Source organism: Scyliorhinus canicula, chromosome 4 (genome assembly GCF_902713615.1).
Source record: "Scyliorhinus canicula chromosome 4, sScyCan1.1, whole genome shotgun sequence".
Taxonomy (NCBI): domain Eukaryota; kingdom Metazoa; phylum Chordata; class Chondrichthyes; order Carcharhiniformes; family Scyliorhinidae; genus Scyliorhinus; species Scyliorhinus canicula.
Window position 1 is genome coordinate 70,844,541 of NC_052149.1, and position 15,748 is coordinate 70,860,288.

At 44.8% G+C, this 15,748-nt stretch overlaps 1 protein-coding gene across 2 annotated transcripts in view; it reads left to right on the forward strand.

The window, feature by feature from the left end:
• The window catches only part of LOC119964659 (guanine nucleotide-binding protein G(I)/G(S)/G(O) subunit gamma-12), a 153,838-nt gene that overhangs the window by 126,505 nt on the left and 11,585 nt on the right, over positions 1–15,748 (forward strand). The window contains exons 4-5 of one of the 2 annotated variants that reach the window (XM_038794425.1): positions 7,647–7,714; positions 7,808–7,915. In XM_038794425.1, the coding sequence (XP_038650353.1) occupies positions 7,835–7,915 (81 nt within the window). In that variant the 5' untranslated portion in view covers positions 7,647–7,714; positions 7,808–7,834. The remainder of the gene's footprint in view (positions 1–7,646; positions 7,715–7,807; positions 7,916–15,748) is intronic. The other variant, XM_038794424.1, reaches the window with a different exon arrangement.

The window sequence follows — 15,748 nt, forward strand, 5'->3', positions numbered from 1 at the left end:
GCATGGTTTTTTTTAAAAAACATCAAAGTTATGATACTTTAATAGACATTGGTACAGCCTCACTGGGGTGTTCTGTCCAATTCTGGACAACGCACTGTAGAAAGGCGTTGAAGAATTTAGAGAGGGTGGAAAAGGTTTATAAGAATGGTTCCAGGGATGAGGGACTTTGAGTTATGTAAATAGATTATAGAAGTGGGACTGTGCTGATTGGAGATGAGGGAAAGGAGATTTCGTAGAGGGTGTTCAAAATCATGCAGAGCTAGACGACGTTTATGGGGAGAAACTGCTCTCATTGGCAACATGACTGAGAATTAGAGGACACTAATTTAAGGTGATTCACGAAAGAACCAACAGCAACACATAGTAAAAGGATTTTTTGCATGCAGGTAGTTCGGATCTAGAATGCACTCCCTAAGATTGTGGTGGAGACAGATTCCGTTGTGGCTTTCAGAAGAGAATTGGATAAACACCTGAATAGGAAATATTTTCAGAGCTGGGGGGAAAGGGTGGGGTGAGTGGGATTAATTAAAATGCCCTTACAGAGAGCTAGCATGGATGTGACTGGCAGAATGGCTTCCTTCTGTGCTGTAACGATTCTGTAACGCGTGATAGGCCGCTCAATTGCATAACCTATGGAAAAAGAGCAAAGGAGTGGGAATGATTTGATAGTTGTTTCAAACAGTCAGCAAAACTGAGCTCATTGGCCTCCTCCTATATTGTATTATTCAGTGATATGCACTTATCTTGGGCATCCACCCAAAATGCCTGTTTCTAATATTTTTTAAAAGGCACCGATGAATAGCAGAGTCCAACGCCTGCACAGATTGGTTGACTTTGCACCCATTTTATGAGTAAAATATCGGTTTAATATGTAACTGTTTCTACTCCCAGTGCCGCAGCTATCCTGGCCCGGTGGTACAGTGGTCAATTGTGATGCCCCAATTACTACCTTGGCTTGGATCAGCTAACGGTGCACAGCCCATGAACCAAACTTTGGTTTTCTGATGTGTAGAGTGTAATGTTGGGGAAGAAAAATATATTTAACTTCTGAAACATTAATTAAATACTATTTGTGCACTTGTATAAATCTTGGTAATTAGCTGACACATTGAGGGGGTAGAGGATGTTTGTGAACATTGTGGGGGGGCTCCCACAAACCTGTCCAAAGCAGGAGGGGTATTGGAAGGAGGTGTTAAGAGTAATTTCGAAGGTGGTACATGTGAGGCTTGAGTCTGGTCTTCTGGAGGCCATATTCGGGGTATCGAATCTGCCGGGGTTGGAAGCGGGTGCGGAGGCAGATGTTTTAGCCTTCGCCTCACTAATCGCCTGAAGACGGATCCTGGTGGGGTGGGGTCAGTTTCTCCACCCAGTGCCCTGGCATGGTGGGGATCTGTTGGAGTTTGTAAACACTCAAGAAGGTGAAGTTTGAGATGAGTGGAAGGATGGAAGGCGTCTACAATTCATGGGCTTTGTTTATTATGCACTTTTAAGAATTGCATGACATTGAACATTGGGGGGGGGGGGCGAGGTTGGATTGTGCATGTTGTTGGTGACTATGTATTGGTGGATTCCTGATCTTCTCTGATGTTTGTATTTAAAATGTTGAGGTTGGTGGGAGGGAGGAATTGTTGGTTAGGGGATTGACATTGTATTTGTTACTGTTGGTTGTTTGTTGGTGGTTGTAAATTTGGATGAAAATGTGAAAAAGGAGAATAAAAATATTTTAAAATAAATAACTAAATCTTGGTAATTGCAAATGACCACGTAGTGTATTTGCTGTGTATTTAGGGGTATATCCAGAGCATTTTACTCGGACACCTCGTGCAGAACCTATTGCCATGTGAGCATTAACATGTAAATGCAAATTACGTTATGCATTAAATGTGTATTCCAAGTCTCAATACAGTTACACAACACCACAGCTCTATCCATGAGACTGTTTAGTTTGCCAAGTGGGAAAACAGTGGTGCTGTGGAAGCAAAAGGGTGGAACTGCAGCAAGCTAGAGACCAAACCCAGCCATTGTTTTTTTTCCACATTATTGACTGTAGGACCCTTGGCTGGGTATCATGGTTCCTCAAACCAGTTATAATTAGCTTTCAAGTATGTATGGAGAGGGAACAGCATCTGCTGTGATTCCCCCAAGTTTAAAAGCTTGCTGACAGTCATCGGCTTAGTTGACACGTTTAGGCTCGCTATTCATTCCCAAATGGATTATCAGTGTTTCTGGGGAACCTTCTGCTGACATAAACTGTCTTCTTCAGGAAATGAAGGGATAAGGTTAGACGGTAAAGGCTCCCTTGATGAGCCATAAAAAGCAGTGGCATGGTGTCTCGGGATGTGCAGTTTAGTGAAAGAGTTAGGCAGGATGGACCTTAGGTGGGGTGGTCTTTCTGATGATTGGTGCAGACTCAGTGGGCCAAATGGCCTCCTGCTCTCTCGGGATTCTGAGATTCTTGCTATTTTGGAGAGCGAGGTCATAACTGTCTCCCATGAGCCATAAACTGCTATTTCAGAGCAAGAGTGAAAGTCCATAGCTTAACTAGAATCATAGACTCCCTACAGTGCAGAAGGAGACCATTTGGCTCATCGAGTCTGCACCAACCCTCTGAAAGAGCCCACCCTGTCCCACCTAACCTTTTGGATACTAAGGGCAATTTAGGATGGCGAGTCCACCTAACCTGCACATCTTTGGAATGTGGGAGGAAACCGGAGCACCCGGAGGAAACTCATGCAGACACTGGGAGAAAGTGCAAACTCCACACAGTCACCGAGGCCGGAATTGAAGCTAGGTCCCTGGCGCTGTGAGGCAGCAGTGCTAACCACTGTGCTAGCTTGAGAGTATTGCTAAACTTCGGTAGATGCTGAACTCGCCATGGAAGTACCATGTCGCCTGCTGTTGCCTTCTTGGGTATTTATTGTACTATCACTGGGATCTTCGGGGATCAGGAGTGTTACTGCGAAGGCTATGCATGTCTCGTCGCAGTTGTCTATGCCGCCGTCTGTACTGAAATTCAGCATATTCCTTCGGTGATGCAAAACCGAAATATTCCCAATCCCAGGTTCCACCAGCAAAACTGCGTCTCTGTACTTCTGGCGAATCTGCTGGGATAACACCAACTTCGGTAGAAAACTGGTTGGGTCATTGCATTCAGACAGGAAGTTACCAGAAAATGGAATGCCAGTTTCAAAGACTCCATCTCTGGACAGAAGTGCCTGCAAAGATTTACCTCCAGATTCACCAGCCCTTCGGCTAAACATAATGAAAATCCAAACCACTCCAGCCAAGATTTTATGCTTTGCCCAAATCTAATTGAATCCCAGTTGTGGCACCAATTCTGCCTGTACAGGGGTTTGCTCCTGACCCAGCAGATTTATTTTGAGATAGTTAGGCTGTTTTGGCAGAACGCTGGCGGTGATTAAGCCCATGGCCTCCAAGCTGAACTCGACATTTTCTTTCAAATGCCTTCCCACTTACCCCCAGCATCTCTGAATACCAGGAATATTACTAAGGTGCAAAACATTGGCATGTCTGTGGAATATAAATTAAAATGGATGTATTGTAGTCTGAACTCATTTCTTCTAGAAAGTCCAAGAACTGATGGAAACAAGAATAAACTGTTAAGCTTCCAAAGAACTTCCTGCGAGGAAGCCAGTGTCACTGCATAGGGTATGCAGATTTGAGAGATGGGAACTGATTTACACTCGTCCTTCCACATTAAACAGTCAGATGTCTCAAACACATATAGGAAGATCAAGGAAATGGATCCATTAATTTTAACCTTTTATGGGCAAATGGCAAAACTTGGCTCCCTAAATTCATGAAGATTTTCATACTGAGATGGTTGCCCAAATTTAGATTTTTTTGGGGACAAGAAACATTTCCATAACTGATCACTTCAAAAATACGGTTGATCTCTTGTTCCAGAACTCTCCCTTCTGAAAGAAAATCTTATGTTACATCTTTCTGCCTTGTCATGACTCTACAACTATTTGGCTCAAACATTACTGATCATGGGAGTCAGATTTTTATATATTTGTAGGTATTATGATACATGTATGTTGCACCACTGAACACTATATGGATCATGGCTCAACAAGTTGAAAACTAATCAAAAAAATAGTAAGAGAGACCACTTTTCACATTTACGGAAGTTTTGTTAGTTTTTAGACTTGTGTGGGTTGCCCAATTTATTACTTCAACTTTTGTGTGTATATTTTAATAGTTTGTGAAACCAAAAAAATCACAGCATTTTCTAGGAATAAAGAACCACAGTCCTAAATGACTGCCAATTAGGAATGTTTTGAGCTCAACTCACATTGACTTCAAGGAGCTCAGACTTGATGCTGAAACATCAAAGTAGCTTGCATACATTACTATTAACATTGTACTTGAACAATAACACTATGTGCTGCTTTTAAAAATATGTACAGACAGTGTTTTCAAAATATGTTATTAATACATAAATAGAAGTAAATCATCATATCAAATTGAAACAGTTCTTCATTTTACTGCTTCAGCTGCTTTTCCATAAAATCCACAGAAAGAAGATATTAATTTGGGACACCAGACAAGGATATTAAAAATACCAACAATTTATGCACCGAGGTTGCAGCATCTCTCTCTGCATTTGAAAATTGTCTGCCTTAGAAAAGGGGTATGGGCAGCACAGTGGTTAGCACTGTCTCACGGCGCCGACGTCCCAGGTTCAATCCCGGCTCTGGGTCACTGTTTGTGTGGAGTTTGCATATTCTCCCCTTGTTTGCGTGGGTTTCGCCCCCACAACCCAAAGATGTACAGGTTAGGTGGGTTGGCCACACTAAATTGCCCATTAATTGTAAAAAAAATAATTGGGTACTCTGAATTTATTTTTTAAAAGGGGGGGAAAAAAGAAAAGGGGTATTCATATCTGAGCAATTCAAATATCCTAAAATATACCAGCTTTCATAATACGAACAAAGCATTATCTAACCATAATTTCTCAATTTGGCTGGTCTTCTCTGCTGAACATTTGACACCATGGCTCAGTTGTGCTCTCTCTCTCTTTCTCTTTCTTCTCCTCCTCCCCCCCCCCCCCCCCCCCCCCCCCCACCCCCCTCCTCCTCCTCCTCCTCCTCCTCCTCCTCCAGGAGTTTGTGGGCTCAGTCTTACTCCAGAGACTTGATTACAAATGTCCCGGCTGACACCCCAGTGCAGCACTGAAGCGATGCTGCAGTTTAGGAGGTGGTGTCTTTCAGATGAAACTATATCCAAGGCCCTGTCTGCTCTCATGGGTAAAGGTAAAAGATCCCGTGGCAGTATTTTGAACAAGAACAGGAGAGTATGCTAAGTGTTCTAGCCAATATTTACTCCTCAATTAATATCCGAGAAAAACTATAGTCAATGAGGGGGAAAATTCTCCACTGGTTGGAGTCATACCTCGCGCAGAGGAAGATGGTTGTGGTTGTTGAAGGTCAATCATCCAAGTCTCAGGATATTACTGCAGGGGTTTCTCAGGGTAGTGTGGGGCGGCATGTGGTGCAGTGGTTAGCACTGGGACTGCGGAGTCAAGGACCCGGGTTCGAATCCCGGTCACTGTCCGTGTGGAGTTTGCACACTCTCCCCATGTTTGCGTGGGTTTCACCCCCACAACCTAGAGATGTGCAGGGTAGGTGGATTGGCCACACTAAATTGCCCCTTAATTGGGAAAAAAAATAATTGGGTACTCTAAATTTATAATTTTTTAAAAAAGGGTAGTGGTCTGGGCCCAACTACCTAAGCTGCATTATCAATGACCTTTGTTCCATCGTAAGATCAGAAGTGGAGCTATTTTCTGATGATTGTACATGTTTAGCATCATTCACGACTCAGACACTGAAATAGTCTGTGCTCCAATGCAGCAAGATCTGGACAGTATTCAAGCTTAGGCAGATAAGTGGCAAATAACATTCACGCCACAAAAGTGCCAGGCAATGACCATCTACAGCAAGAAAGAAGGCGACCATCTCCACATGACATTCAATGTCTTTACCATCACTGATTCCCTGCCAACAACATCCTGGATGTTACCAATGAATCATACTGTGGCTACAAGAGGTCAGAGGCTAGAAATATAACCCCTCCTGACTGTCCACCATTTGCAACGTACAGGTAAGGAGTATGATGGAATACTCACCATTTGCCTGGATGAATGCAGCTCCAACAATATTAAAGTGCAGCATCATTCACAAAGCAGCTTGTTTGATTGGCATCCCATCCACTACCTTCAATACCCACTCCCTCCGCCACCGATACACAGGGCAGTGAGTACAATCTACAGAGATGCACTAAAGCAACTATGCAAGGCTCTTTTGACAGCACTTTGCAAATCCATGATCACTACCACAAGAAGGACCAGAGCAGCAGGTGCATGGAAGCACCACCATCTGTAAATCCCCCTCCAAACTACACACTATCCTGACTGTCTCTTCATTGTTGCTGGGTCAAAACCCTGGAACTCCCTTCCTAATAGTCATTTGGGCTGCAGTAGTTCAAGGTGGCAGCTCACCACTACCTTCACTTTTTTTTTTAAAATTTAGATTACCCAATTATTTTTTCCAATTAAGGGGCAATTTAGCGTGGCCAATCCACCTACTCTGCACATTTTTGGGTTGTGGGGGCGAAACCCACGCAGGCACGGGGAGAATGTGCAAACTCCACACGGACAGTGACCCAGAGCCGGGATCGAACCTGGGACCTCAGCGCTGTGAGGCGGTTGTGCTAACCACTAGGCCACCGTGCTGCCCACCACTACCTTCACAAGGACTATTAGGAATGGGCATTAAAAACGCTGGCCTAGCCAGCGGCGTCCATGTCCCATTAAAAAATAAAAATAAATGAAATTATTCAGTCGTTATCATATTGGGGTTTGTGGGAGTTTGAGGTGTGCAAATTGTTTGCCATGTTTCTTATATTGCAACAGTGACTATCCTTCAAAAGTGCTTGAGCAGAATATTGCTGGGGCTGGAAATCTAAATTAAAAACAGAAAATACCAAAAATGCACAACAGCTCTGGCAGCATCTGTGAATAGAGAAACTGAGCCAATGTTCCCAGTTGATGATTGATGTTAAATCTCAAGCTTCTTTCTATTGGGATGAAAAGTCACCAACTTGAAGTATTAATTCTGCTTCTCTCTCCACAGATGCTGCCAGCATTTCTGTTTTTATTTCGTACTTAATTGACTCTAAACTATTTAGGAATATCATGAGGTTATGTGAGGCATTATATAAAATGAAGTATTTTCAATCTTGGTGTAATGTGCCACAGATTATCTGAATAAGAATACATCCAAAAACGTTTGATTTTCTCATTTTCCATTCATCACGAGCAGGAAAAGCCACTGATTCTGCTTTACATTCAGCTTTGCACAAATAAACTGAGGTACTGCTTGTTAAATTCATTATTGTGACACTTTACTGGAGTGGAGATGAGAAGATCATTCCCCTTTTTCATAAATGTGATCAAATAAGTGCATCCAGCAAGTTCATAAGACTTAGAAATTGAAATAGAAATTAGTACGGAATTGTTGTATACCAAGACTCTGAACAGCAGTTTACTGTAAAGGACGAAGCTAGTTTAAGTTTGATCCTCCACATGTGCTGATTTTGAAATTATTTATATTTTGCAGGATTTGCACTGCAACATCTCTGAAAAACATCAGTTGCTTCTCAGAACCAAACTAGGTATGTTTTACAGGTATAATGTGCTATATATTCTGTTTTTAAAATAAATTCCACTGTTCATCTACTTTCTCACTTTATACACTGCCATATGCTTTTTTTGGTCCAGGTTTTGACCTTTAGAATATCATCAAAAATGGCTAGCACAAACAGCATAGCGCAAGCAAAAAGGACAGTTCTACAGCTTAAAGTAGAGGCCAATATTGAAAGGATAAAGGTAAGGAATTAGAATTTTGTGATGGTATGGGGTGTTCTACTGCTGTAAATGGAAATAAGTGTACTGCAGGGTTTGTCCTTTTTCAAACAAATTAAACTGACAGTAATGAAAGTTTACATTGCAGTGGGAAGTCAGTCAGGTGTTTGAACACAACTGCCAGCTGAAAATTTGCATAGCCAGTTTGCCAATTCCACAAATTCATAAATGGGCTGGGCAATTGTTCATTGATATGCTACTTTCCTTCTACTCAGCTTAAAGGTCCAATAAACATCACGATGTATCCAAAGTCCTTTTTTTAATAGCAAGTTTTAAACTTTTCACCCCCTCTCTCCTTATAGCCTTGGCACTTAACTAAAATATAGTTCTCTGGTGTCAACAACACAATTACTTCGTCCAAATGGCCATTCCTCATAGGTAAGACTAAACAAGTATCAGCAAGTTCTTTGGTTTTGGACAGCATCTCCGCTAAGTCTGATCGTGCCCAATTTGCTCCCCATAGACCAAGAGGCACTGAAACTAGCTGCTGCACTGGACACGATTAGCTAACTCAACACAATCGGTGAATCAAATCTGGTTTGTTCCAGTGTTTACAGTTTGTTCTGTTTTATTCTGATAGCCATGCAGGTGGCATTGTTAAGTAAAAGCATTTGCTTTTTCCAGCTGCAACTTTCCTGTAGCTATTGAAAATAGTAAAAATCAGCTTGAGGTCATCTCTTAAAGCGTGGACTTTTTACAATGGTGAAGGGCTTTACCATGTCAGGGGAATTATACTACAGTGGCAACAGTAATTTACTTTGAGCATTATGACACTGACCCCAAATGTGTAATTTAACACTGTTGAATTGACAATTAAAATTACTTGCATAATTCCTTGTAGCTTTTGCTGGTAAGTATGGGATACAAGTGGCATAGTGCCAATTTCTTTTCACAAGAAAACTCCTGTGTACATAGTTTTTGTCACTTTCTCTCTGAAAGATCACTCTGTGTGGGCTCTCTTACTCCTTTTTGGCCTGTTTTCACCATCTGCTCATGAAACTATATAACTTGACCATTGCTCTTCCAATCAACACCCCCCCCCCCCTCACCGCTCTCCCAAATCCCTATACTCCATCCAGTGGTGCTACTCAAATCAAATTTCTGCTTTAACACCACCAATATTATGTTGTAGATTTGCTTATGAATATGAGGCACAATGGGGTCTATGTTACCTGAATTCAATATAGCCGAGAGTTTGAACACTGAAGAGTCCCCAAACTATTTTTGCTGTAGTTTTGTAATCTGTTTGAGTTTACTGCTAACATCTGTGAACAGTTTTTAGCCCCTTATCTAAGGAAAGTTATTCTGGAATTGGCACAGTACAGAGAAGGTACATTAGGTTGGTCCATGGTATGGAGGTAAAATCGTATGAGAAGTTAAGTAGGTTGGGCCTGTACACATTGGAGTTTAGAAGAATGAGAGACTATCTTAGGGGGCTTGACAGGGTAGATGCTGAGTAAATGTTTCCCCTTGTGGGAGAGTCTAGGACCAGAGGGCATAATCTCATAATAAAAAGGTCGCCCATTAAAACCGAGATGAGGAGGAATTTCTTGTGAGGGTAGTGAATTCTTTACTGTAGAGGTTGGGTCGTTGAGTATGTTCAAGGCTGAGGTAGACAGATTTTTAATCAGTAGGGAAATCCAGGGTTATAGGGATAAGGTGGGAAAATGGAATTGAGGATTATATCAAATCGACCATGATCTCATTGAATGGCAGAGCAGAATCGATGGGCCAAATAGCCTACTTCTCCTATGTCTTATGGTCTTACCCACAGATATGGGATCAGCTTCCATGTGCACACTGGTAATTGTCTCAAATCGAACCAGTGTTTGAAACTTTGAATCCAATTTAACTAAGCTAAATTGCTAATCCAGCATCTTCTCATCTTTCAGACTTGGACAAGTGTGGCTGTCCCTTCATTGTCACTGGGTCAAAACCCTGAAAGAAGGTACAGCGTTAGGGGAGCACCTTCACAACCGAGACTAGAGTGGTTTCAGAAAAGGATCCATTACTGTCACCTCTGGGCAGCCAGGGATGGGCTATAATTGGTCTTTTCCACATCTCATGAATTAATTATTTTAAATTGGTGGCGTTGTTATGAGATGGACCAAGTTATGAGTTTTACTCAGTAGCAGCTTGGAAGTACAATGGTGTTGTTTGATTGGTGGTGATGGGAGGGTAGGACTGACTGCATACTCTGCGTAGTGATTTTTTAAAATTCATTCACGTGTTGAAAGCATCATTGGCATTTATTGCTTTAGAAGATGCTAATGAGCTGACATTTGAAAAGCTGGAGTCCATGTGATGGCCTGGCATGGTGCTACAGTGGTTAGCATTGCTACCTCAGCGCCAGAGACCCTGGTTCAATTCCGCTCACTGTGTACGTTCTCCCCGTGTCTGCATGGGTTTCCTCCGGGTGCTCCGGTTTCATCCCACAGTCCAAAGATGTGCGGAATAGGAGGATTGGCCACGATAAATTGCCCCTTAGTGTCCAGGGATGTGCAGGTTAGGTCATGGGGTTCCGGGGATAGTGCGAGGTGCATAGATGAGTGGGCATGTGTAGAATGTTCTTTCGAAGGGTTGATGCAGACTCAATGGACTGAATGACCTCCTTCTGCATTCTTGGGATTCTATGATCTGTGCTTCTGTTCTATGTAGGTGCCCCCACAGCACACCCCAGCATACACAACTGGCCAATTCCCTCCAAACCTGGAGGGAAATTTGCAGGTGATGGTGTTTACATACACCTGTTGTCCTTGGCCTTCTAGGCGGAAGACGTCAGGGATTTGGGAGATATTATTAAACAACTCTTGGCATGTTCCTGCAGTTCATCTTGTCGATGATGCACATTGCAGCCATGGTGTGCCGGTGTGGAGGGGTTAAATATTTAAGGTAGAGGATGGGGTACAAAGTAAGCGGTTGTCTTTGCCCTGGATGGTGTTGATTTTCCTGATTGTTACTCCATCACACTTGTCCCGGGTAGATGGTGCAACGGTTTTGTGGAGTTGAGTAATGAGTCACTCTGCAAATTCCTAACCTCTGACCTGCTCTTAGTTTCTAGTAATTGATAACCTCCAGGATGTTGATGGGAGATTCGGTGATGATAATGCCATTGAGTATAAAAATTGGCAAGTCTTGTTGCAGCTGTATAGAACCTTAGTTAGGCCACACTTGGATGATGGTGTTCAATTCTGGTCGCCACACTACCAGAAGGATTGCTTTAGAGAGGGTGCAGAAGAGATTTACCAGGATGTTGCCTAGTATGGAGGACATTAGCTATGAGGAGCGGTTGAATAAACTTGGTTTATTCTCACTGGAACGACGGAGGTTGAGGGGCGACCTGGTAGAGGTCTACAAAATTATATGGGGCATAAACATAGGAGATAGTCAGAGGCTTTTTCCCAGGGTAGAGGGGTCAATTACTAGGGGACATAGGTTTAAGGTGCAAGGGGCAAGGTATAGAGGAGCTGTATGAGGCAAGTATTTTACACAGAGGGTAGTGGGTGCCTGGAACTCCCTGCCGGAGGAGGTGGTGGAAGCAGGGACAATAGTGACATTTCGGGGGCATCTTGACACATACATGAATAGGATGGAAATAGAGGGATACGGACCCAGGAAGTGTAGAAGATTTTAGTTTAGACGGGCAGCATGGTCGGCACAGGCTTGGAGGGCCAAAGGGCCTGTTCGTGTGCTGTACTTTTCTTTGTTCTTTTGTTTTTTGAATGGCCAAAGGGAAGTGGCTAATTTTCCCCCTGACATGATCATTGTCTGCCACTTGTTTGGTGCAAAGGTTATTTTATCAGCCCAAACCTGAATGTTGTTCAATGAAGGAGCAATTAAAGTCGGGATGCTCAAGAGGTAGGAATGTAGTGGAGAGCAGAGGTCTTGGAGGATGAAAATGAAAATCGCTTATTGTCACAAGTAAACTTCAAATGAAGTTACTGTGAAAAGCCCCTAGTCGGCACATTCCGGCGCCTGTCCGGGGAGGCTGGTACGGGAATTGAACCGTGCTGCTGGTCTGCTTTAAAAGCCAGCAATTTAGCCCAGTGTGCTAAACCAGCCCCCAGCCTAAACCAGGGCTGGAATAGATTTCAGAGATATAAAGAGGCCATGCCATTGAAGGATTTGAAATCGGGGACGAGAATATTGAACAAAAACAGAAAATACTAGACAATTGCAGCAGGTCTGACAGCACCTGTAGAGATAAAAGGGAGTTAACATTTCAAGTCTGGATAACTCTTTGTCAAAGCTGGAGAGAACTGGAAATTAGGTCAAATTTATACTGTTGTGTGGAACGATGGGGTTGGACAGAGGGCCAGAGATAGATGGAGATTGAAGATGCCATGGACAGAAAGATAAAAGGAATGTAAATAGAGGTGATTGAGGCTCAAACGTTTGCTGGCAGTGGTTCATTAAGCGATCAGAATGTGTTAATGGCAGAACAGGTGAGCAGTGTGTCAACGGACAACTTGGAACAGGGAACAGATGGCCCAAGTGAGGGGGGGGTAGGGAGGAGAGGGAGAGAGAAGAGAGAGAGACAGTGGTGCGGGGGAAACAAATCAATGAAAGAAATGAAAATAAATTGATAGAAATAAAAATGGGGGGGCCATGTGGTGCAGTGGTTAGCACTGGTACTGCGGCACTGAGGACCCGGGTTCGAATCCCGGTCACTGTCCGTGTGGAGTTTGCACATTCTCCCAATGTCTGCTTGAGTTTCACCCCCACAACCCAAAAATGTGCAGGTTAGGTGGATTGGCCACGCTAAATTGCCCCTTAATTGGAAAATAAATAATTGGGTACTCTAAATTTCGGGGGAAAAATAAATAAAAACGAGGTGAAGGGGAGAGTTTACAGTCTGAAGTTGTTGAACTCCATGTTAAGTCCAGAAGGCTGTAACGTGCCTAATCGGAAGATGAGGTGCTGTTCCTCCAGTTTGCACTAGGCTTCACTGGAACATTACAGCAGGCCAAGAATGGGCATGTGGACGTGAAAACAGAATGGTGAGTTGAAATGGCAAGCAACAGGAAGGTCTGGGTCCTGCTTGTGGACTGACCGAAGGTGTTCGGCAAAGCAGCCACCCAGATTGTGTTTAGTCTGCATTGTAGAGTAGACCGCAATGGGAGCAGCAAATGCAATAGACCAGATTGGAGGAGGTGCACGTGAAGCACTGCCTCAGTTGACCAGAGCGTTTGGGCCATGGGATGGTGAGCAGGGAGGACATGTGTTACACCTTCTGTGATTGCATGGGAAGTGCCATGGGAAGAGGGTAAGATGTTGGGGGACCCAGAGGAGTGGACTAGGGTATCCAAAAGGGAATGGTCCCTGTGAAATGCTGACGGAGAGTGAGGGGAAGATGTGATTTGTGGCGGTATCATGGAGATTTGATGGAACTGGCCAAGGATAATTCTTTGAATGCGGAGCTTGGTGGGATGAAAAGTGGGGACCCTATCCTGGTTTGGGGAGGGCGGGAAGGGGTGAGAGCAGAGATGGGTCAGACACGGTTGAGAGCCCTGTTGACCACAGTGGGTGGGAAACCACAAATGAGGAAGAATGAAGACATGTCAGCAGCAGCGTTTTGGAAAGTGGCATCGTCCGAATCGATGCGACGGAGACGAAGGAATTGAGAGAATGAGGTGGAGTCCTTGCAGGATGTGGGGTGTGAAGAGCTGTAGTCAAGGTAGCTGTGGGAGTCAGTGGGTTTGTAATGAATACCAGTGGACAATCTATCCCCAGAAATTGAAATAGAAAGCTCAAGGAAGGAAAGGAGGTGTTGGAAGTGGACCATGTGAAGGTGATAAAGGGGTAGAAATTGGAAGCAAATTAATACATTTTTCTAGGTCCAGGCGGGAACATGAAGCGACATCAAAACCGCCGTCTATGTACCAGAGTTGTGGGATGGGGCCAGTGCAGGCCTGAAATGAGGAATGTTCCACATACTCCTAAAGAGACGGGCAAAACTGGGACCCATGTGGGTACCCGTAGCAGCATCTTTGGTTTGGAGCAATGATTCATGTTCAAGGAGACATTGTTTAGTGAGGCAAGTTCAGTCAGGTGGAGGAGCGTAGTAGTGGATCGGGATTGTTCAGGCCTCTGTTCGAGGAAGAAGTGGAGAGCCCTCAGATTATCCTGGTGGGGGGTGGAGTTAAAGAGGGATTGGGCATCCATGGTATAGGGGAGGTGGTTGACACTGGGGAACTGGAAGTTGTTGCGATGATGTAGGGCATCGGAGGAATCACAAATGTAGGTAGGAAGGGACTGGACAAGAGGAGAGAGTATGGAGTCAAGATAGAAAGAAATTAGTTTGATGGGGCTGGAACAGGCTGACATGACAACCCTACTGGGGCAGCCCTGTTTGTGGATTTTGGGAAGGAGGTAGAAGCAGGTTATCTGGAGGTTGGGTGATTGAGGTTGGAAGCTGTGGAGGGAAAATCTCCAGAGACGAGATCAGTGACAGCACTGGAAGCAATGGCTTGATGCTCAGTGGTGGGGTCATGGTCCATGGGGAGGTAGGAGGAAGTGTCTCAAGTTCAGTCTCTGCGAGGTAGAGGTCAGTATATCAGACAACAACAGCCCCACTCTTGTTGGTGGGTTTATATGACAAAGTCAGGGTTGGACCTGAGAGAACCAAGTGCAGCAAGTTCAGACGGTTACGGAGTAGTGTGAGTGACAGGAGCAGAGAAATTTAGGCAGTCGATGTCACGCCGATATCTCTGAATGAACAGATCAAGAGCAGGTAAGCGGTCGGAAGGAGGAGTCCAGGTGGAGGGAGAATACTGGAGGTGGGTAAAAGGATCTGTTGCATGGGGGAAGGACTTCTACCCGAAGAAGTGAGCATGGAGAGGAAGGTGGCAGAGAAGAGTTCAGCATCATGTTGAGCCCAATAATCATTTGAGATGGAGGTGTAAGAGCAAGCTGAGTCCTTTGCTGAGTACGGCAAGTTCAGTCTCCGAGGGGAAGGACAGATGGTATGGTGAATACACGGCAAGGGCTAGAGTTAGAAACAATAGGATCAGAGGGACGGGAAAGGGTGGAGGGTCCTGGATGGGCACGATATCAATGAGTTGGAACTTGAGAATTTTAAAATTAAGACATTGCTTAACTGGGAGGTTATAACGAAGACAAAGTAATTGAGGAATTAGCTGAAGATGGTTGGGTTGAGGGCACTGCCTTGGGGAACTTTGTAACGATGCCTGGGGCTGAGGTGAGGAGATTTCACAGAGGTGATGAAAATCATGAGGGGCCTAGACAGAATAGATAGAGGAAAAATTACCATTGCTGAAAGAGTCCAGGATGAAAGGACATCAATTTAAGATGAATGTCAAAATAATCAAAGGTGACATGAGGGCGAAATTCAGCAGGGTCGGAGAATCGCCCGGTGCCGCCGACAATCCCGCTCCCGCCATGTCCAGAATTCTCCCACCCGTAAAAAGGCAGCGTGCCGCCAATCCCGCCGCCCGCCTCGGAGAATGGCGGGGGCCGACGGGAGGCTACGGGTTTCTGTGCAGCCGTTATTCTCCGGCCCGCGAAGGGCCGAAGTTCCGCTGCTGGGAGGCCTCTCCCGCCGGCGAGGTTTGAACCACCTCTGTCAGCGGCGTGAGCGGCCCCCTAGGGGGCGGGGGGGAGCGGCAATCGGACCCTGGGAGGTGCCCCCACGGTGGCCAGGCCTGCGATCGGGGCCAGTGCCGTGGGGGCACTCTTTCTCTGCCGCCACGGCCTACACCATGGCGGAAGCGGAAGGGAATCCCCCACCGGCGCATGCGCGAACTGGCGAAGGCCTTTCGGCCAGCGCGGGCGTCA